The sequence below is a fragment of the Convolutriloba macropyga genome, chromosome 2 (genome assembly GCF_964194025.1).
Source record: "Convolutriloba macropyga chromosome 2, txConMacr16.3, whole genome shotgun sequence".
Taxonomy (NCBI): domain Eukaryota; kingdom Metazoa; phylum Xenacoelomorpha; order Acoela; family Convolutidae; genus Convolutriloba; species Convolutriloba macropyga.
Genome location: NC_134469.1, coordinates 40,993,063 through 41,015,004, shown reverse-complemented (window position 1 = coordinate 41,015,004; position 21,942 = coordinate 40,993,063). Strand labels below are relative to the sequence as shown.

The window sequence follows — 21,942 nt, the reverse complement described above, 5'->3', positions numbered from 1 at the left end:
AATCACTACTCAAATTTCACTTCAAAAAGCATGAAAATGTGTGAACAGATCTTAAAAAAAAGACAGCTCCCCAATAAAATTCAAATTCTTTGATTTGTATAAATGGGAGCGCTATAATAGCCGGCTGCGAAGCTGAGGCGGCTATTAACAAGAATAACATCTATTTCAACAATGTAACCATGTTCGCAACTTCTGCTTGGTTAAATTTTCAAAATATTATTCTCAACCTGACTGAATCATGAAAATACAGAATCCATCCGCGTAAAGAAAAACAAAAATATCTCAATGCCATTTTTTTCCAAAAAAAAATAATTTCATACTTCTTTGAATTGTTACGTAAGTATTCAATAGAATTTTTTGTAACGTGACACAGTCAAAAGACTCAAATTTATTATGACAGCTTGATATTTGTACTATCTTGCACAGAAACCTTTCGACTGGACCATGAGTCTTCTAATCGATAAAATTTTATCAGTTGGGCAAATTTCAATAAAAAGCTACATGAGAAAATCAGTCATCCACTTCTTTTCTACGTTTACAGAAGGTCCAAAAAGCTTTTCCTCTCAGAAAAAGAAACATTTAAAAACTTGAGACTTATGTTGGAACTTTCTGTGCTACAAACAGTCTCGCACGAGCCGTCTTGTTCGCTGCCCCGGATGAGTTTTATTTGAAATTTCTCAACCGAAAGCGAAACTTCGCCGACAATTTCAAACCACAAAAACTCGAAAAATGTTAGGTAACGCTTTCATATGCACCATTTCAGCGGGCATGTCTAGAGTCACGCAGCTATATTAATTCTCGGGGTTACAACCTTGAAGTTCTTGGTTTCCACCAATATGCTTCTCATTGAAGAAGATCTGCGGCACACTGGTTTTGCCTTCACTCAACTTGGTCACTTGCTGCTGTATCTCGGGTGGAAACATGTCCAAACTCACATCCACATACTGTAGACCTTCTTGACGAAGGGAGTTTTTCGCGCGCATACAATGAGGACATCCGATTATCGAATAGACAATAATTTGGCCTTTCTGAACCTCCGGCATTTCAATCAATTTTAACTGAAGAAAAATTTGATTGCCCAATCAAAGTTGTGAAGAGAGAGAAATAGATCATCTCATCCGAATACAAAAATGACTCTTTCAAAGTGTAAACTGAGCATACAAATAGGCATGTAACTTAAGAGATTTTCACAGTGTTGCTTTAAATTACGTGACCAAGTAATACTTCTATATATGTTCAACAAGCTTTACAGCTTGAGCAGTTTGAATCTTAGTTTTTGAGCACCATCAGAAAAATTTTCGAAAAGTACCAATCTTCAAAGGTCAAATGTTTGTTGATGATCTCTAGACGTCAATTTGTTACCATATATCGTATCCGATAATATTCAAATTTAATAAGGACTCAGAAGATTATGACAAGGACATCTTTGAGAATTTTTTCCCAAAATTTTGATTTAAAAACCTCGAAAAAAACTATCTCCATATACGCAAAATTGCACTTAAAGATTGACTAAAAGAATGATTCGTTCTTTCAACTTAAAGCAACACTACATGAATTACAATTTCTACTCTAGCTATTTATGCAAATAAAGTCGACCAGCACATTCTCAAACCTCAATTGCAGTCAAAATCTTAAACCGTGAGCTTAAATGTATAACACTGCCATTTTTAATCTCCTTCAGAAATCAGAAACTTTAAACAAACTTATAGTGCTAGCAGAGTATTAGAGTAATGAATTTGCCACAAAGTCATAGTTATTAATCAGTTGGTAGGAAATCGCTGTCATTTGCCTCTTCAGAATTCAATCTGACATTGTTTCCAGCAGCTTCAAACTCAATCTCAGCAGTGACTAAAGTCTCGTTATCAACATTTTCCGAGGCCGTAGAACTCGCATCATTAGTCTCCTCAGGCTCTTGGTAATCTTCAATTTGTCTCTTTAGTGTACGCAAGAATTGCTGTTGTCGGAAATACATCTTGAGAACACCTTTGCACACTATAAAACTGATGCCTCCCAGCAAGGTTCGCTGCAGGCTGGTTTGCACGTTTTGGAAGAACACTTTGCCGAACATGAGTGAGATTGTAGGAAGAACAAGAGCTCCGCACAAAACTCTAGTTGCACTTATTGGGTCCGAAATTATTGCAGCCTCAACTGGATCACGTGCAGCTTGCTGCGATGTCATTTGTCCGGTGGCCATGTCTCTGCGATAAGGCAGTTGACTTCTGTCTCCAGCATACGCATGAAAAAAATCGATTAATCTTTTCGAGTGTTTACGCCATAATTTCAAAACCAGGTCTTCCCATTTGACAAGTTTTCCTAGAACTAGACATACGGGAATTGCCGGCATAACAATCAGCAGAAAAAGCGGGTCGCCTTTTTCAAGCAACTCCAGCCCTTCACGTGATCCAAAGATTTGCATTATTGTGAAGGCGCCGTAACTAACTGAAGTCCAATATACAGCTCCTGCTGCAAACGCAGCCGCAAAAATGGGACAACTTTTCTGTATCCACTTCTCGTACAATTCGAGAAATTTAATAAATTTGCTTTGCTTTGGGAAATTTATAACGTAAGGATAAGAGCACTGAGGACATTGAACTTTGATGCTCGGATTTCCTCTTTGTTTCTCATCAATCCACCTTTGTAGGCAATGTTGATGCACCCATTTGGTCGTATTCCTGCATTTACAAGGCTTCAACCAGCCTCCGGAATACTCATCTCTGGATTCAAAATCCTCATCAGTTGCAAAACATACCCAACAGCTCCTATTCAGATCGGCTGACGCCTTGCGCCGAGCTGCAAAACTGCTATTCGATGTGAGAGCCGTTGGATCTGACATAGACGATATAAATGTCGCAGAATTTGCTGAATTCATTTCAAATATTAAGTTTCACTTTAGCATCTGTAATCTAAAATTTAACGCAGTTGTCCGCTCAAATTCTTCAACTTCATTACATGTACAAAGTTCATAACGCCCTTTTATTTGTTTAAGCAAGTCACATTACTCAGATTTATGATACAAAATCAAAAGTTACAGTAAAGCGTTATTAATATTACCCTTCGTAGACCACCACGCGATCAGAACAGAAATAAGTACAGGTACACCTCTCGATATTCCAATGACATAGAGAAGAGTTTAGAGATCGGAATTCTGTTTCAAGGTATAGAGAAATACTTCAATTACTCTACTAAGAGACTAAAAATTCACATCGAATACGGGTCTTTCCCATTATAGCCCCCCCCCTCAATATGGTATAATTACCATGTTTGGGGACGCTATAGCTTATCTGGCTACTAAGCTGGGGGGGGGGCTATAATGGGAAAGACCCTCGAATACTTCTCAAAATTACATGTAAAACAAGAACAACAAGAGGAATAATTAAAATCAAAAGACTTGCCGGTTTTTTCCGTTTGTGCCCCCCCCACCCCCAGTACGTTATGCATCCCCCCACCAAGTTACAAAGCACGTGACATTACATAGCAAATCAGGATCTTTTCCCTTTATGCCCCCCAGTACGTTATGCGCCACCAGTTACAGAGCACATGCCATTGCATAGTATATTATGTAAAAATATTGCACGTGTCTGGGTGTTACAAATAAAATGCGCCCACTAAGCTGGGACACAAAGCGAAAAAATCCTCAAATCATTATGTAAAACTATGGCATGTGCGTCTGAGGGTGCTAATAATATGCACAAACAAAATTGGGGGGCACAAACGGAAAAGATCCGATTTGCTAAATAAATAATCCTTTTACTTCGTCTAATACTGATGCCTCTTAAGATTTGCTATAGGTATTCTTCTTCAAAAAACGATATTGAAAATTATTCAAGGCAGAAAACCAAAAGTCAAGCAAATTTCTTTTTTGATTTAGCATACCCTTGTGCCACTCCTATTTAGTGCCATTATTGTGGAATTATCTATTGGGTTTGCATAACGTAATAGGGAGCTCAAACGGAAAAGATTCAAATTTTTCTAAAATTGCTAACGATGGTGTTGCTCATAAAACCAACAAACAGAAGTAAATCACCAGTTTTTTCGTTATGACAATGTAATTTTGCTTTGTCAGATTTTAAATCCGAAATTTATTTTCAACTCTAAAAACTTTCACTAGTTACTCAATTAGACGAAGGTGTCGCCGAAACTTCCTTGCAATTCCTGGACTGAGTGTAAACCCTCGAGCAGTCGGCAAGGCGAAGAGACTCCAGGACCATCTGAAGCGAAGTCTTCGAGAACTCGATGTGTTGTTGTGGCACGACGTTGTGAACAATTCTATCACCCCTCATCGGAGCAATTAGCTAGTCTGCTTTCTTTGACGGAACAGAAGAACCCACCTTCTAGAAGAAGACCAAAGACATTGAAAAACCAAGCAAAGGCTTCTATAGAGTCTTGACCCCTGATTAGGTTTTCTCGTGATCGTGCACTGGTGACCTTTTAAGTAGTGGCTATAGGTGCACCCACTTATTGCGAAAGTTTCGCGTTCGTGTCGTACGTGTACGAAGAAAATCAACGACAATGAACTATCGTATCACCGTGTGAGTTGCAATTGTGATGTGCATTTGGAACTAATCTGTAGTGGTTTGTCTAGCGTAGCAATAAATGGCATAAAAGAGCTTGAAGCAGACGTTGCAAAGGCTTGTAGAGACCGGCAAACGGGAGCGACTACTAGAGTCTGTAATCAAAATGAAATTAGAAGAATCAGTTAAGAGTCTTCACCTCGAAAAGATGTTGGAGAAGATTGAGCAACAACTGACTCAAGTAGCTAAAGACCGAATTCAGGTCTCTGTAAACGAGGCATTGCAAAAAGTGGAAAGAAACCATGAAAATCTTGCTTAGAAATCTGCCACGGCATCTTCAAATGAGATTTCAAGTTGAAGCAAGGGAAAGTAAAGCAAGACCGTTGATCGCAGCTTTCAATCAGGCTTTAGAGAGCAAGGAATTCTCGAGGATCCAGAGAAGTCATGGAATGAGAATTTAGTGCCAATGAACAAGAAGTTGATAGAAAACTTGAACTGAATTAAGCCCGAAAATGGAGCAATTCCGACGACTGGGAAAATTGGATAAAGATTGTTGCAAAACAAGAACATTGTTGGTGACAATGACTAATGATTATGACATTCGCCTCATGCTAGACAGAGGCGCGGAGATGCAACAAATGCTGAGAAACGCCGCCCACCGTTGGACCCGGTAGTACCAAAAGATAAGCTGAAAATCCAAAATCTTGAGCTTTTCAACGACGCTGTGAAAATTGAGTTGCCACGCAAGACTGCTTAGGCCAAACAACATTCAGCATAACTAGTATCTCTAAATTTTTTGCAGATTAATGCAAGAAGCCTAATAAATTGAAAAAAAGGTTCAAACTTGTCAATGCATTAGCAGCTGCTGACTATGCCAATGTATGTGTTTGTGAAACGTGGCTCATTGACAACATCGCAGACTCAGAACTTCTACAGGCAGAATTTGAGGTCTTCTGATCTGACCGGCCAACAAGCGAAGGTTCGGCTCTTCTCGCAGTGGAAAAGCGAATTTTGTTCCATCGAATAAATGATGCTCTTCCGGAGAGCTGTTATATCTGTCATATCAAGATGAATAACAAATTCATCTTCGTTTGTAAGTTCTACAATCCACTCAAGTGCAGTCAGTATCGGTACAACTTCAATGACTTTGAAAGGATATTGTGCGCTATAACCAATAAAACAGACGCTTTTATCATGTCCGGAGACCTCAATTTTCCGTCCAAAAATTGGCATACTCAATTTAGCAACAATGAAGAAAAAAACAGAATCATTGATCTGCTGGATTCCAATATATTTCTGCAATCAATAAAGTTTCCGACCTGCTCCCACAACAAATTGGATGTCGCTTTTTGCCGAAATATTGGCCTCTCTGCTGAGGTGGATGAAAATCTCAACGAAGTCTATACTGTTCTAACCATATAGCAATCAAATTTTCAGCCGATTGCTCTATTGAGGAATCCAAGCCTCTCTTTCAAAATTTCAGGAGTTTCGGTTCTCAGGACTGCGCAGGATTGCGAAACACTGTGAGTCAAGGAAGATATAACCCAGTCTCCTCCACGAATATAAACAACATGTGCCATGAGTTCTACGGCTACGTGGATCAATTAATTGTTGAGCATGTCCTGCTCAGATCTAGACATCGACAAATTTGTGTCACTGGAAAACATCATCAATTTTTTACCTCTTGAAACATTTGAAGACGCAAAAGGATATTCTGGCACAGAAATCTACTTGTTATTGGAAGCTGAGTGTGACACTGTTAGAAAATACTGTCGCGAAAGAATGTGAAAAGGGTTGAAATCCGTATCAATAAGCGCTAATGAGCACGAGAAACACCGATTCTGTCTTCAAACACTTGAAATCTTTGATAAAATCTTGAAATTTACCCAAAAAAATCAATTGGGGTGAAAAAAAATGCAAGGATAACCAAGATAAAACTGATCTTTCAGATGATTTTTTCAATTGTGTCGTTTCGTCAAAAAAGACAAAAATTTTGAGGAAATAAGTTGCTAGAAACCTGTTTTGACGATTTTCTCCGTTTCATGAAGTAAAAATTCCGCGATCCTTCTCTCGCTTGACATTACCAAGGTTCGATGGCCAGATGGTTTACCAACAAAATTTTTCAAGCAAACAGTGGATTGAATCAGCAAAATTCTCCAAGGAGTTTTCAAGATTATATTGAGGTTATAAAAGGTACCAAACCAGTGCAAAGTAGCGTCAGATTCAGCAATCTTCAAGAATAGACAAAAAAACAAGTCAGCAATGGTACGACCCATTGATGAATCATTTTCGTAAGCACTTCTGAACATAGTTTTGTGAAAAAAAGATCTGTCGCAACCAAAATTGTTGGTTTTCTACAGATAATTTATCAAGCATTAGCTGACAACTCAATTGAGCAAATGGTGGCTTCTTACAGCGATTTCTCAAAAACTTTCAATAAATTCCCTCCTTTTCACCTGATTTCTTCAGCTGCCGCTGGTGTCTTATGTCGTCCGTTTGAAATGCTGGCGAGTTATGTAGATGGACGGAAGCAGTTCGTGAGAGTAGACAGTGTATCCTCCAAGACGTTGGATATAACCAGTGGTGTTCTCCAGGGTTCCCTCTTGGGGCCGCTACTGTTCTGCATTTTCGTGAAAAGTCTTCCAGTTCTTGTCACGTTCGGCAATCTTTTTCTGTTTGCAGATGATTTCAAACTTTTGGCACCAGGAAATTTTGAGTAGGAAATTCAATTTGACCTGAAACAAGTTTCATGATGGGAAACAGACAAAACAATGAGCTCCAAATAGGTGTTCTCAATTAGTCATTAAAGGACGTATACTCAGTTTTAGACTTGTCAGAGGCCCTCTAGAGTAAAAAAAAACGTGGTATATAACCTTGGTGTAGATCCCAATACTTTGCTAACATGGTCTGAAAATTTAGAAAATTGATTGAAAAAGACAAACAAAGTACTTTTTCTTTGAGAAGAGATCAGTCAATCAAAGTGAACAAGAAAGTTAAGATATGACTCCTCAAATATATGATACTGCCGATTTTGACGAATGGAGTCCAGTTCATTCGCCAGTTCATTTCATCGATAGGACTTTCAGAAGCTAGAGGAGTTTCAAAAGAGATTACTGAAGTAGATAGCGAAAAACTACAAACTTAATTACAAAGAACCTCTGTTACGAGTGGATTTACTGCCTCTCTCTATGTATCGGCAATTAAACAACCTACTTCTTTTTTCGAGTTCACTGGAGGAAAAGATCTACTCGCGCCCCATTCCAAAACGCAGAAAAGAGAAAAAATCTGCTTTAACCTCAAAAAAGTCAGAACCGAAAGAGCCCGACATGAGTTCTTCTACCGAATGAACCGGATTGTCAATAATAGCGGAAATGAAGCGGGTTTCTTGAATCCAATCGGTCTAAAAACCCGAATTATAAAGCGTATGAAAAATTGTCATTATAACTTCTCAGCGCGAAACGTGTGTTCTTGGTAGCTGGCATGTGATTGCCAACTGTGCCGAGATCAGTGGTGAAGATTCTAATCCAAAAACAAGGAGAAGTCCCCTCAGGAAAACCAGAAAATCTACAACAACAACAACAGTTGCATTTCAATCGCCAAGATCCCATTTACATTTAGTTGAAACTGCGGTTCAATTAGCTCAGATACGCTATCAGAATTATCAGTTTTATTTAAGAAGATTGGCCCAATCCACAAAATACTGTCAAAAGAAGTTAGCCAAAGCCCTGGCTCGCAGCCAAAAGTCGTCTCCTTGCTTTCTCCTCTTAGTTTTTCTTCCTTTGCACTTAAATTGTATTGATAGCTTTCTCTTGTCGCTCTTTAGAGTTCCCATTTTGAATCTCCAGTCCATTTTAGATTTCCTCTTGTGCCACTCCAGCTTAGTGCCATTTTTGGAAAAAAATATGGGGTCTGTATAACGTAATGGGGAGCACAAAGAGGAAAGACTCATATTTTCAAGTGCCAAGAAGCAACATTATAAGCTCCGAGTGATATTCAATTGTGCCACCCATTAGAAGTAGTAGAATACGATTTGAAGATCGTTCGTCTGGGTTTAGCACCCACTGCCGAAGAACCATTAATCTGTTCACCTGCATTTATAATTCGCATTCGAGGAACCTCTAAAGAAACTCGCTAGTCAATTTTAGAAGAAATATTGAAAGACATTAAAGGGAATGGAGAAGAAAGTATTGTCATTTAAAAATTAAATTGATTTAAAAAAAGGAACGTTTTCGAACATTGCGTTCATCGTTAGCTTTAACAATCAAATAAAATCATTTAAAAAGTATATAAAATTGTCTTTGAGTCTATCTATCGATTTCTAAAAAAATGAGTTAAAAGTTTTTTACAGTTAAAATCACGTTTACAACATTTTATTAATCTTTATAACAACAAAAACAATTCAATCTTTATTCCAGATTATGTGAAAATCCCGAGCGTATTGTTTTTTTCCTGTAAAAGAGTTTTACTTCCAATCCTCTCTGTAGTTATCCTTTACTTGTTGGGGTTGACAAAATGTCGAATTAACATTTACCAGAATAGTTTTTGATTTTAAAAAGTCAAATTTTTTGCATTTGAACCAATACTTCAATGTCAGTTCCCCACATCAAAAGGAATAATTCAACATAAAAAAATTATTCAGAACCGAATACATTTTTATTAATCGGACTCTAATAACTTGGAGCGATGTTTCATAGACTGTTTGATTGAAAAAACGAAATTAAACGACTTAGCTCCTCTGGTTTTTTAACACAATTGCGGCAACAACATCCTTGATCACTTCTTCATGCTAAATAAAAGCGTTGTTGCCAATGCTAAAACCAACCAGAACTTGTCGTCACGTTTTTTATGGTCCCACAGCTGTCCAAAAGAGATGTCGTTGACCCTATTTCAAATTCAGGTTTGAGAACTGAAATTAGAAAACTAAGTCTCAATAGATAGTCTTAAAAACGACAGAGATAAGAAGAGACGGCGAGGCCTTTCACTCCGTTATACTACAGTACAGTTGATAGCATGACTAGGGAAAGCTAAGATTAGCATTGCAATTTAATCAGGAAATTTACTTCCACTCAAACATCACATAGATATCAGCTTCTATCATTGGTTTCAGGCCGACATGCCATAAGGTGAAACACCCGACACACTGCAAAAAAAATTTGCCAAAAATTGATTTATGTGCAACAAAAATTAGGTTTGAGAAAACAAGAAGGAAATTGCGCAGATACTTTAAGAACACCACCATAAAAACAATTTGGAATAATTCTAAGCAAGAGACACAAAAATATTGTTTTATTATGTTTGAAAAATCAAGGAAAAAACGCACAATCGAAATTGAGATTGGGATCGAATTGCGATTATTGGGCCAGTTAAAGATCGAATTGACAATGGTTAAATCTGCAGAGAAGAAGGAAATGTCAATTAAATATTAAATTGAGTTAAGAAAAACGAACGTTTTCGAACATTGCGTTCATCGTCAGCTTTAACAATGAAATAAAATCATTTATAAATTATTTAATTTTGTCTTCGACTCTATCTATCGACTTCTAAGAAATGAGTTCGAATAACAACTTTTTAAATTTTTTTATTGTTGAAATCACAAATACCACATTTTATTGACGTTCATTACGCCAAAAAATATTTCAATCTTTATTTCGGAGTTTCGGAAAATCCCGGATGCTTTATTATTCTTTACTCAAAAGGAGTTTTCACTTTCATTCCTACCTGTTGTTATTCTGTTCTTGTTGGGTTTGACAAAATTTCAAATTAACATGGGATTTAAGATTTCTTGTCAAAAGGTGACTTCAGGTTGGGTAAGCAAGTAGCTGGTCTTCTCGATATGAGAATGATTGGAATATAACGCATTTTTTTCAGTCTACTTGAAAAATTTTGAGAGATGTGTCCTCTATTTGAGGTTTAAAGAATTCGTTTTAAGCTCATTTTTGTTATTTTTGTTGAGACTTTTAATTGTTTTGAGATGTTGTTCATTTTTAGGAACTTTTACTGTAACATTTCCCTTCGTGATTATTTTATCTAACGTCTCATTAACAATATTGAAGGACCACTCAGTTGAATAACGACTTTCAGTCCAAATCTCTTGATTTTTCTAGTACGCTACATTAAAGGATTGCCAGTCAGTGGTCGCATTGAAAATTCTATGTACAGTTTCTTGAATCACATTATCTTATGTTGTAAAGGTAAAGAGCTACGGAAATTTAGGATTATTCCGTTATCTGCGATTTTGATACCAATGATAGCTAATTTTCCTCTCATTGTTTACGTTTATGTTCATACCTAGAAATGCCAGGTCTCCACTACCGTTGGATGTCTCAAGAGTGAATTGTAAGTTTTTGCGAAGAGAATTTGCATACTCAAGGTAATCTAGCGGGTTCCTTTTGACAGTGCACATTATGTCATCCACATACTTCCTTTATTATTTTTATTCATGTAAAACCTCTGTTGTACTTCTTTCTGCACAGTTGGAACAGATCCATTGAATTTCCTGAAGGTTCTTATACTCCGTATTACTGATATTTTGGCATTTTGCCTTAAACCAAAATTTGCATCATTCGCACTCGATTTTTTAACTCGGAAAGTAACGCGTTGGGTACGATCAATGCATATTCCCTTCTTGTCAAGAGTTTTGTTGTGCCTTCCCTCATTTGGTGTCTGCCAGTATTTTTGAAATGTTTTCATCCAAAAAAATTGAAAAAATTTACGCCGGGTAAGCACCTTTGCAAAACCGTCCTATTGAGTTTACCACTGTTTATTACACTTAAAATGAATATTCATTACGGCTAGTCTCAAAAATCTCTTCATAGCATACCTCGGAATCTCAGGAACCTCGTCACAGGATTACCGTTCTTCGAACGCAATTTCAATTGCCTCCTCAAAAGGTTCATTGGTTTATCAGCTCTTAACATCAGGAGATACGATTAGCTCATCTTTCTACAATTCTAAAGCGGCTCTGGCATGTTTCGAGTTAATCTCAAAATCTGCGCCTATTAACCTCAATCCAGTTGTTCTAAGCATGTGATAATTTTTTTCATTTATCTTTCCCTGTTTCATTAACTGATGCAAACTGCTGTTTATCAGTTTCTCATTTTTTATGGTGAGATCATCAATTTCTCCATTACAAGCCTCAAAAGGACTGGCACTAAGAATTTCATTTATTTTATCCCAGTATTTGTCTCTTTTATAACACAAAACCCTCAAGCTTTATCAAATTGAACAGCTAGTAGTTTCCTATCTTTTAAAAAATCATTAGCTCTTGTAACCCCTCTATCCACTGTTGTCTCAAGTACGTTCTGGGCGTTCCGTTGTGGAGACGATTCCATCTCTCATAAATTTTCACCTTCAATTTTGTTCTCCTTTAACGTACAAACTAATTTGTCTACGTCCGCAAATAAGTGCAGTTCAATAAATTTGTCTTGATAAGACCTCCAGGACAAATTTCGGCAATTGAAAACCGTCCAGTATAACACCTTTATTATAAGCTTCATTCCGCAAAAAACTTATTTTGTCTCCCAGACAGCTTTGCCAACTTGTTGTTCAGTCTCAAAATAATCAATTTGGAATGATATCGCATTTTCTTTTTTAATGCTTTACACGAATAATGGTAGAATTCTTTTTTCAATTCTTTCCTGGGAAAGTCCCTATCCTCCTCAAGTTTTTCCTAGGACAATCTGCGGCCTTGCTCCGAGCAACTTATTTCTTTCCATAAGAGTTTAGGTTGAAAACTGGGCACCGCTTGTTCTGAAAAATCATTGTTTTTGGGAATTCGAAACTTCAAAGTATCCGGAATAATATCATTTTTTTGATAGTTTTTCAAAAAATTTATTCTAAGCACTTGTTATACCTAAGAATGTATCAGAGCCAAGGTTCTGGTAGAAGTTTGCACATCACAGAAGCCCGCCCGAGGACAGGGGGAAACGAACCCCTTTTGCTCAGGAGCTACACTCTCGATCTGTGCTTTTTCTACCAGTGTTTTGTGGCGCCGAAGAATTTCCAGTGACCTGATCTCGTGTGCCGGTCCTTGTTGCAGCATACTGTATCCTCCCAGCTGTGTTTTGGCCTTCCGCTTCGAAATCAGGTGTTTTGTCACCCTCAGAATCAGTATCCCAGTCCTCAAATACTCTTTGAAAGTATCCGGGACTCCAGTACGCTGCCAGTAAACCAGCGCTTTAATTTGTTCCAATTCATGCCAAGTAGTTTGTCAGCTCTTGTACACTACTTGGTCTGTGGTTAATCGATTTGTGGCTTGAGATGCTGTTGATAATTAGATCATGCCACACCACTATTTCAGTCCTTGTGATCAATATCGGTCCTTGACCGGAAGATTCTGTGCGTTTTTCAACCACTTCTTGTATTGGGGTTGAAAGAAAGTTCAGGTACTGTTGTTATTTTTGTCAGGGGATCCGATCCTTCTTTTCACTGTATCGAACATTTTTCAACGCGTAATGGAGTGAGCTGGCAGCTATAACATGAACCATCCTGTCTGTAACATTTCAGAAAATTATTAATTTTTCGCTTGGTCTCGCCTTTTCTGGACCCGTTAAAGATCGAATTGACAATGGTTAAAGCTGCACAAAAGATCGAATTGTCAATTAAAAAATCAAAATTGATTTGAAAAAGAATGTTTGCGAACAATGCGATCATCGTCAGGGTTAACAATGATGTAAAATCATTAACAATTAAAGAAAAAACAAAGCGTACAAATTTGTCTTTGACTCTATCAATTGAATTTTAGGAAATGGGTTAGAATAACTACGAACTTCTGTTGTTTTTACAGTTAAAATCACATTTACAAAATTTCAATTACATTTGTTACACCAAAAGATAATCAATCTTTTTTCCGGAGTCTTTGAAAATCCCGGATGTATTGTTTTTTTTCCTGAAAAGGAGTTTTTAATTTCAATCCTATCTGTTGCTATCCTTTACTTATTGGGGTTGACAAAAAGTCAAATTAAGTTGTACCAGAACTGTTTTTGATTTTTAAGAGTCAAATTTTTTGCATTCGAACTAATACCTCAAGGTCAATTCCCGACATCAAAAAGGAATCATTCAACATCAAAGGGAATCATTCAAAACAAATCGCAACTTTGTTATGGTAGAATTTAATTTGCCTAACACTAATTGGACTCTAATAACTTGGAACTATGTTTCTGAGACCGATTTGATTGAAAAAACGAAATTAAACGACTTAGCTCATCTGGTCTTTTAACAAATTTGCGGCAATAACATCCTTGATCACTTCTTCACGTTAAATGAAAGTGTCGTTGCCAATGCTAAAACTGACCAGACCTTGTCGTCACGTTTTTGATGGTCCAACCGCTGTCCAAAAGAGATGGAGTTGATCATATTTCAAGTTCAGGGTAGAGAAATGAACTTAGAAAACTAAGTTTCTGTAGATAGTATTGAAAACGACTGAGACAAAAAAAGATGGCTTGGCATTTCACTCCTCAATACTACAGTACAGTTGATTGCATGACTAGTGAAAGGTAATATCAGCACTTCAATCTAATCAGAAAAAGGAATCAGTTTCCACCATGGGTTTCAGGACCGACATCCCATAACATGAAACACCCTAAAAAGATGAATAAACAATTTGTCCAAAAATCGATTCATTTGAAATAAAAATAAAGTTTGAGAAAAGGCAGAAAGAAATTGCGCAGTCATTTGAAGAAGACCATAAACTATACAATTTTTCCAAACAAGAGACGCGAAAATATTGTTTAGTTATACTTAAAAATTCAAGAAAAAAATGCTAGCATCAAAATTGAGATGAGGACGTCATCAAAATTAGAAAAAGTAATTCATGTAGAAGCACTTCTGCTCTGTGTTTTTGCAGTCTTCAATAAATCAGGTAACTAACCTTTCAATGGGCCCGCAATAGTTTTGATGTCTGGGAGAAAAACATCTGTTAAAAAATTACAAATATGACGAGGAGGAAAGTTGTCGCCCTCTTCCAGCTGTGTTTGTCAAGAAACGCTTTGCTGAGTTTGCTAGTTCTATAGGTAATCTATTCAGATATTTTGGATTTTTTCAAGTTTTCCAACAAAACGCAAAATGGGAGTTGTCAATCCAAATATTAAGAAACCCAATTGTCAAAAGTGAAAATTCTCTCTGTGTTACTCTACTATAACGAATCTGACCAAAATCTACAATCATGACTGAGAAAAAAACAACCAAAATTTTTGCTGATACCCGTTCGAAACCGTACTATTGTGTGTGAAACAGGACTCTCTGTTTGGTGGACAAAAAGAAATAATACGCATTTAAAAAAACAGACTGGGTCAAGTTCAAGGAAGGGATCTAACTAAATCCTTTTCGTCCCTACTGCTACTGTAACATGGACCACCTTGTTCAATACTGGTAAAAGTGGCTATTGGAAAACAAATTGATACTTTAGTACCACTTGTGCCACAACATTGCGCTTCACTCCAACCGTGGATCTCTAGATCGACCACCAACCTGTTGAAACGGATAAAGACTGTTGTATTGAAAAATCCAAGCACACTTTCAATGATCCTCAAAAGGAAGAAAATTGCTATGATCCTCAAAAAGAAAAGACAAGTCCAGGAAGCAAGAAAATTTTGAGAAGACTGTCTTTAAGAGCAGACTGTTTAGCAGTATTCAAAAATGTTTGAAAACAATCCGCAAGAGCCCTGCAATACCACCTGTTGTAAAAATGAAGATAAGAACTATCCTGTGGAGATGAACAATGCATTATGTTCAATCAGCGTATTCAACGCTCAACTTCTCCAATCGGATGAAATCATACTTCAGCGCCGAATTCTAAATCAACTGAATTTGACTCCAGAAATTGTTTCAAATCACTTGAAATCTCTGGGAGAGGACAAAGCAGTGGGTCCAGTTGAAATTGGGTATATGATACTGACAAACTGTAGTCACACTCCTTGGCAATCAATTGCCACTTTGTTCCAAACATATCTGAAGAAGGGCATATATCCAACTATCTGGAAAACCTGCCCAATCATCCGTATTTTCAAAGAGGGAAATAAGGAAGATGTAAATGCTACTGTCTTATAAGTCTACTTTGCTGTTGCTCCAAAATCTTCGAGAAGGAAATGTTTGATGCAATCTCTGAGAATGTGAAGGATTGCGTACATGCAAACCAGAATGGATTTAGAAAGAAACGCTCAGCTACCCTTCAACTCTTGCCTGGACAGATTGTATGAAATACACTACAACGACTCGCAGGAACAACTTAGCGCACTTTATATTGATTTTGCCAAGGCATTTGACACTGTGCCACATAAAATTCTGATTGAAAAATTGACTCTCTTTGGAATCGGTGGAAAGCTGCTGAAGCTTTTTGTGTCCTATTCCACAGAACGCAATTTGTTAAGAAACAACGATCGAAAATCGACTTTGCAGGAACTAACTAAGCTATGTTCATTAATGACATGCCTGACACAATGCCTCAAACGGACGGTTTCGGTTATGCAGATGATAACAAAGCCCTCTTCAGTCCTCAAAGCAAATTCGACCGTGCAGTGGATGCATTAGGTACATGGCTAAAGGAAATTAAAATGTCTTTGAACATCAACAAGACAAACATCAACAAGAACCTGAAAGACAAAATGACAGCTAGCCTAAATAACCAATGTCTTCCCATAACACGGTCTGAGAAAGACGTGAAATTGATAGTGAATGACTTTCGAAACTGGACAGAGAACTGCAGCAAAATATGCTCAAAGAGGTTGAGTGCCTTTTTCAAATCAAAAGAATCTTGATTGAGAAAACTCACTGGACGACGAAACCAAACGCGTATACTGGGTACGTAGTACTTATGCTTACATATGCTTTACAGGCTTAGATGCCAAGCAAAAAGAAAATTGAGATAATGAAAATATTTGAAAGAAAGCCACAAGCTGGATCCTTGCTTCGAACGAAGACAACAAAGACCGTGTCCGTGCACTCAACTTACTTCCTTTTTCACAGTACAGAGAGTTACACAATTTAGCGATGTTCATTGACATCATCAACAATAAGTTCGACTATCAACTACCTGTTCATGGCATTGAACAATCAATCACGAAACACGGAGTGAGAGGTGAATTCCCACTTGCCAAAAAGGCATTTCACAAAGACAAACAATGAGTACTAGTAGCAGTAGTAGTAGTAGTAGTAGTAGTAGTAGTAGTAGTAGTAGTAGTAGTAGTAGTAGTAGTAGTAGTAGTAGTAGTAGTAGTAGTAGTAGTAGTAGTAGTAGTAGTAGTAGTAGTAGTAGTAGTAGTAGTAGTAGTAGTAGTAGTAGTAGTAGTAGTAGTAGTAGTAGTAGTAGTAGTATTAGTAAAACTTTCAATTCCTTGTTAGGGAAGAACATAGGAGCGTACAAAGAATGCTGAAACAACTTTTACAGATAAAAAAAGTGATTAAATTAAGACTAAGTCATGCAAAAAAGCAACAGCATATCACAAAAAAAAGAACACCGGGTCAAATTATTCAATTTGAGTGCGTAAAAACTGGTCAATTGCATACGTAAAATGACGTTTAGACATGTCAAAATCTACAAACTTCATTCGCATCAGATGATTTGCGGCTCGTTGAGACCGACTCAAAAAATGCTCATTTGTCTTATATTTCTTGTTTTTTGAGATTTCAAAATGTCTAAACTGATAGGTTCTTGATATCGAGCAGACAAAAGTTGCATTGAGGTTGGAATCAATATAAGCATTTACTAATTTCCTTAGAAGGAAAAGGTCTGTTCGAATTAGCTGAAAAGAAACCGGCAAGATGTCCAATACTTTCGAACTTTTCAAGGTAAGATTTTTTACAATTCAAAACCCATTTGAGTACTTCCGAAGAACTAAGAGACTTACAATCATGTTTTGAGGGAGCTGTGTTCAGCATAGTGGAAGCATCCGAGAGTCTTGAAATAGACCTAGGTCCAATTCGGTTGGAGGAAGTTCTATATGCCGTCCGTAAACTGAAAAACGGTAAAGCAAGTGGACCAGACGATATTTCTGCCAAAATGCTAAAGTCGCATAATGGAATCGCTGAAAGGCTGTGGGACATTGTCAACAAGAGCTGGACTGAAGAAAATCTTCCACAAGACTGGAAGTTAGCAGAAGTTGTCCCGCTATACAAAAACAAAGGAAAAAGATCTGAGTGTGGGAACTATCGCGGAAATTCACTGCTCTCAGTACCTGGAAAAGTTTTTGCATCAATCATCCTGAAGATGTGAGATGCACTTGATCAAGTGCTAAGAGAAGAACAATGCGGATTCCGAAAGAGCAGGGGCTGCACTGACCAATTGTTTGCGTTGAGGCAAATACTAGAGAAATGCATGGCCTTCCAATTGGATGTCAGTTTTTGTTTCATTGATTTCCGCGCTGCGTTCGATTCGGTGGACCGCGAGATGATGTACAAGATAATGAAGCATTACGGGCTCCCACAAAAAGTTGTGAATGTCATCCGCAACAGTTACGAAGGCTTCAAGTGCTGCGTCAAGGCAGAGGGCGAGAAGGGTCAGATGTTCGACGTAAAAACTGGTGTTTGCCAGGGCGATGTATGGTCGCCTATTCTCTTTGGCCTTGTGATAAACTATGTGTTGGCTAATTCAGTTCAAGGAGGAATTGACATTGGACGCTGTGTTGCTGATCTTGATTTCGCCGATGATGTTGCCTTATTGGGCGTCTCTGATTCCGAAGTTCAAGCAAACCTACACAGAATTGAATCTTTAGCCGAGGCTGTTGGCCTAATGATCAACGTTGGAAAGACAAAGAATATGGGTGTTAAATACAAAAAACCCGGAGCCAGTGTACCCATTGCTCAAAAAAACGTGGAAGTTCCTACAGGAAACCACAAAGGCCGTTATGGGACTCTCATTGAGTCCGAAAACCAATCCCGACTACTCATTGGCAGGGAGGTGCTGGTGGGCAAGAAGAAGAATGCGGGCTGGTTCGAGACACTAGCTGGTGAGAAACTGAGATTGAAAAGTTCAGCGGAGGCTGAGCTTTTGACAGTTAGCAGCGACGAAAGGTCAGTGGTTGCTGACCTAGTGTCTACGGCGAGTAACAGATCATCTGCGGTCTCTGATGACGTGAGTTGTGTATGTTCAGGTTGTAAACGTCGCTTCAACACTGCAAGAGGCTGCAAAGTGCATGAAGCCAGATTCTGCAAGTCTAAGAATTCGAAGAGTGTCAAAGACAGCGCGTCAAAGTTTGTTGGGCTAGAGAATAGCCTCACCTGTCAGAAGTGCAGTAGGAAATTCGCAACTGTGAAAGGCCGACGAATTCACGAGTCACGATACTGCGGCAGAGAAAAGGCTGGACGATCTGGCATTTTCTCCTGCAAGGTCCACGATCGAGATGGAGTGGAGTTCGAAAACGTAGAAGCTTTCAAATATCTCGGTTCTTTCGTGAGCTTGAAACATGGTGACCTAAAGGAAATCAGTTTCAAGATGGCGGAAGGGAGACAGCGATTTGCGAGCTTTGAGAAGCTTTGGAAGAGCAAACAACTTAGTATTCCCCTCAAATGCAAGTTATACAGAGCTCTTGTGTTATCAGTGGTCTTATATAGCTCTGAAACGTGGACCATGAATAAATCAACGCAACGGAAACTTGAGTGCTTTCACACCAGCTGTCTGCGAAGGATATTATGTTTTTCATATATGGAGAAGGTGAGAAATGAAGAAGTACTTGCTAGATCACGTATGTCGACACTTTCTGCAATGATCATGATTAAACGGTTGAAATGGTTTGGCCATGTCCTGAGGATGAATGACGATCGTCTAGCGCTTCGAGCCTTCACCTGGGAGCCGACAAAAAAATATGGTTATGCTAAACGAGCTCCAGGGGGTCAACACATGACGTGGCTGGACCAACTTGAAGAAGATTGCTCAAGGAACAACATGAGCTACATCACCTTAAGACAGAAAGCGAAAAGAGAGTCTAAATCCCGCTTCAACAGTTTTGTCGAACAGCATTTCCTGGATTAAATAAACGCAAATAAGCTCAAACCTATATGCATTCTATTAACTTGTTTGTACATATTGCCACTGTTCCTTTATTTCTTTATGGAATTTAAGTGTTCAAACAGTAGTAGTAGTAGTAGTAGTAGTAGTAGTAGTAGTAGTAGTAGTAGTAGTAGTAGTAGTAGTAGTAGTAGTAGTAGTAGTAGTAGTAGTAGTAGTAGTAGTAGTAGTAGTAGTAGTAGTAGTAGTGGAGAGAAAACTTGAGAGTTTCCACTGTGGCTGTCTTCGGAGAATTCTACGTGTGTCATATCTGGAGAAAGCAACGAACGAAGAAATTATGTCAAGATCACGAATGCCCCAACTATCCACGATGATCATGCTCAAACGGATAAAATGGTACGGACACATCCAGAGAATGGAACCAGGAAGATTAGCCCGCAATGCCTTCGATTGGGACCCGCCCGATCAATACGTCCATGCTAGACGCGCTCCTGGGGGCAACGGAAAACGTGGATGAGTCAAATCGAAGGAGACTGTGTACGAAACAAAGTATCGTTCACCAGATTGCAGGAGAAAGCAGCAACCGGGTCAAAGAATGCCTTCAACAATTTCGTCGTACAGCACTTCACAGAATAACCAAACAAATAACTCTTCTTGTTTTGTTTGTATTTGTTGCCAACCGTGCCTTTATTTCATATTTGGAATTAAAGTGTTGAAACAGTAGTAGTAGTAGTAGTAGTAGTAGTAGTAGTAGTAGTAGTAGTAGTAGTAGTAGTATTAAAAGGACAATACTACTACTACTACTACTCATGACCTGTTGATTGGTGGAACCTGGAACCCACCTGACCAACAGATGCGAAAGAAGATGTTAGATCATATCTTATTCGGTTCGAGAAACAGGAGTTGTTTGCACAACGTAAGGACAAGGAGGGGAAAGATTACTCTCACCGATCACGAAATGGTCATTGCTCAAGTGCGATTCAAATTAGTGGCACAGAAGCCACGCAGTCAACCGAAAGTCTGCTCTGCCAAGTTGCGCGATGAAGTCACGCGTGAAGCTTTCTGCGCTGAAGTGAAACGCTATCTTGATGAGAGCGATAATGTTCAAGGCGTAGAACAATCTTGGGCAAATTTTCGAACGGCTCTTAATGCAGCGGCAACAAAACTACTCATCCCCGAAAAGCGTGTGCACAAACCCTGGGTTACAGTTGAAACGCTGGCGTTGATTAGGAAACGGGCCGAGTTACAGTTGAGGTTTACCTGTGACAAGTGTGAAAGAAAGTTCAAAACAGTCAATGGCCGAAAAGTTCACCAATCGAGATACTGTGGCAAACCTAAAGCAGTTGCCACACGCGTGTTTTCCTGCAAAGTACAAGATGTTCTCGGAAACGAGTTTGAAAACATAGAAGCGTTCAAGTATCTCGGATCATATGTCAGCCTCAAGCATGGAGACCTGCAGGAAGTCAATTGCAAACTTGCAGAAGGTAGACAACGGTTTGCTAACTTCCAAAATCTCTGGAAGAGCAAGCAGCTCAGCGTGCACCTCAAGTGCAATTTGTACAAAGCACTCGTTTTATCAGCCGTGCTGTACAGCTCAGAGACTTGGACTCTTTCAAAATTAATGGAGAGAAAACTTGAGAGTTTCCACTGTGGTTGTCTTCGGAGAATTCTACGTGTGTCATATCTGGAGAAAGCAACGAACGAAGAAATTATGTCAAGATCACGAATGCCCCAACTATCCACGATGATCATGCTCAAACGGATAAAATGGTACGGACACATCCAGAGAATGGAACCAGGAAGATTAGCCCGCAGTGCCTTCGATTGGGACCCGCCGGTCAATACGTCCATGCTAGACGCGCTCATGGGGGGCAACGGAAAACGTGGATGAGTCAAATCGAAGGAGACTGTGTATGAAACAAAGTATCGTTCACCAGATTGCAGGAGAAAGCAGCAACCGGATCAAAGAATGCCTTCAACAATTTCGTCGTACAGCACTTCACAGAATAACCAAACAAATAACTCTTCTTGTTTTGTTTGTATTTGTTGCCAACCGTGCCTTTATTTCATATTTGGAATTAAAGTGTTGAAACAGTAGTAGTAGTAGTAGTATTAAAAGGACAATACTACTACTACTACTCATGACCTGTTGATTGGTGGAACCTGGAACCCACCTGACCAACAGATGCGAAAGAAGATGTTAGATCATATCTTATTCGGTTCGAGGCACAGGAGTTGTTTGCACAACGTAAGGACAAGGAGGGGAAAGATTACTCTCACCGATCACGAAATGATCATTGCTCAAGTGCGATTCAAATTAGTGGCACAGAAGCCACGCAGTCAACCGAAAGTCTGCTCTGCCAAGTTGCGCGATGAAGTCACGCGTGAAGCTTTCTGCGCAGAAGTGAAACGCTATCTTGATGAGAGCGATAATGTTGAAGGCGTAGAACAATCTTGGGCAAATTTTCGAACGGCTCTTAATGCAGCGGCAAC

General features: G+C 38.7%; 6 protein-coding genes across 7 annotated transcripts in view; 2 read left to right on the top strand and 4 right to left on the bottom strand.

The window, feature by feature from the left end:
• Nucleotides 1–1,265, bottom strand: part of LOC142358661 (uncharacterized) — a 37,117-nt gene extending 35,852 nt beyond the window's left edge. Inside the window, exon 1 of the mRNA XM_075410152.1 lies at nt 812–1,265. Within this exon, the coding sequence (XP_075266267.1) occupies nt 812–1,043 (232 nt within the window). The 5' untranslated portion in view covers nt 1,044–1,265. The remainder of the gene's footprint in view (nt 1–811) is intronic.
• LOC142358667 (dolichyl-phosphate beta-glucosyltransferase-like) overlaps nt 1–21,942 on the top strand; it is a 303,077-nt gene that overhangs the window by 16,283 nt on the left and 264,852 nt on the right. The gene's annotated exons all lie outside the window — the stretch shown is intronic.
• Nucleotides 1–21,942, bottom strand: part of LOC142358660 (ATP-dependent 6-phosphofructokinase, muscle type-like) — a 702,476-nt gene that overhangs the window by 448,099 nt on the left and 232,435 nt on the right. The window lies entirely within an intron of this gene.
• LOC142358665 (putative isocitrate dehydrogenase [NAD] subunit alpha, mitochondrial) overlaps nt 1–21,942 on the bottom strand; it is a 322,133-nt gene that overhangs the window by 67,757 nt on the left and 232,434 nt on the right. The window lies entirely within an intron of this gene.
• LOC142358662 (tetratricopeptide repeat protein 5-like) overlaps nt 1–21,942 on the top strand; it is a 263,093-nt gene that overhangs the window by 16,282 nt on the left and 224,869 nt on the right. The gene's annotated exons all lie outside the window — the stretch shown is intronic.
• LOC142358663 (E3 ubiquitin-protein ligase MARCHF5-like) lies at nt 1,632–2,964 on the bottom strand. The gene has a single exon (XM_075410155.1). The coding sequence runs from the start codon at nt 2,867–2,869 to the stop codon at nt 1,757–1,759; it is 1,113 nt and encodes a 370-aa protein (XP_075266270.1). The 5' UTR covers nt 2,870–2,964; the 3' UTR covers nt 1,632–1,756.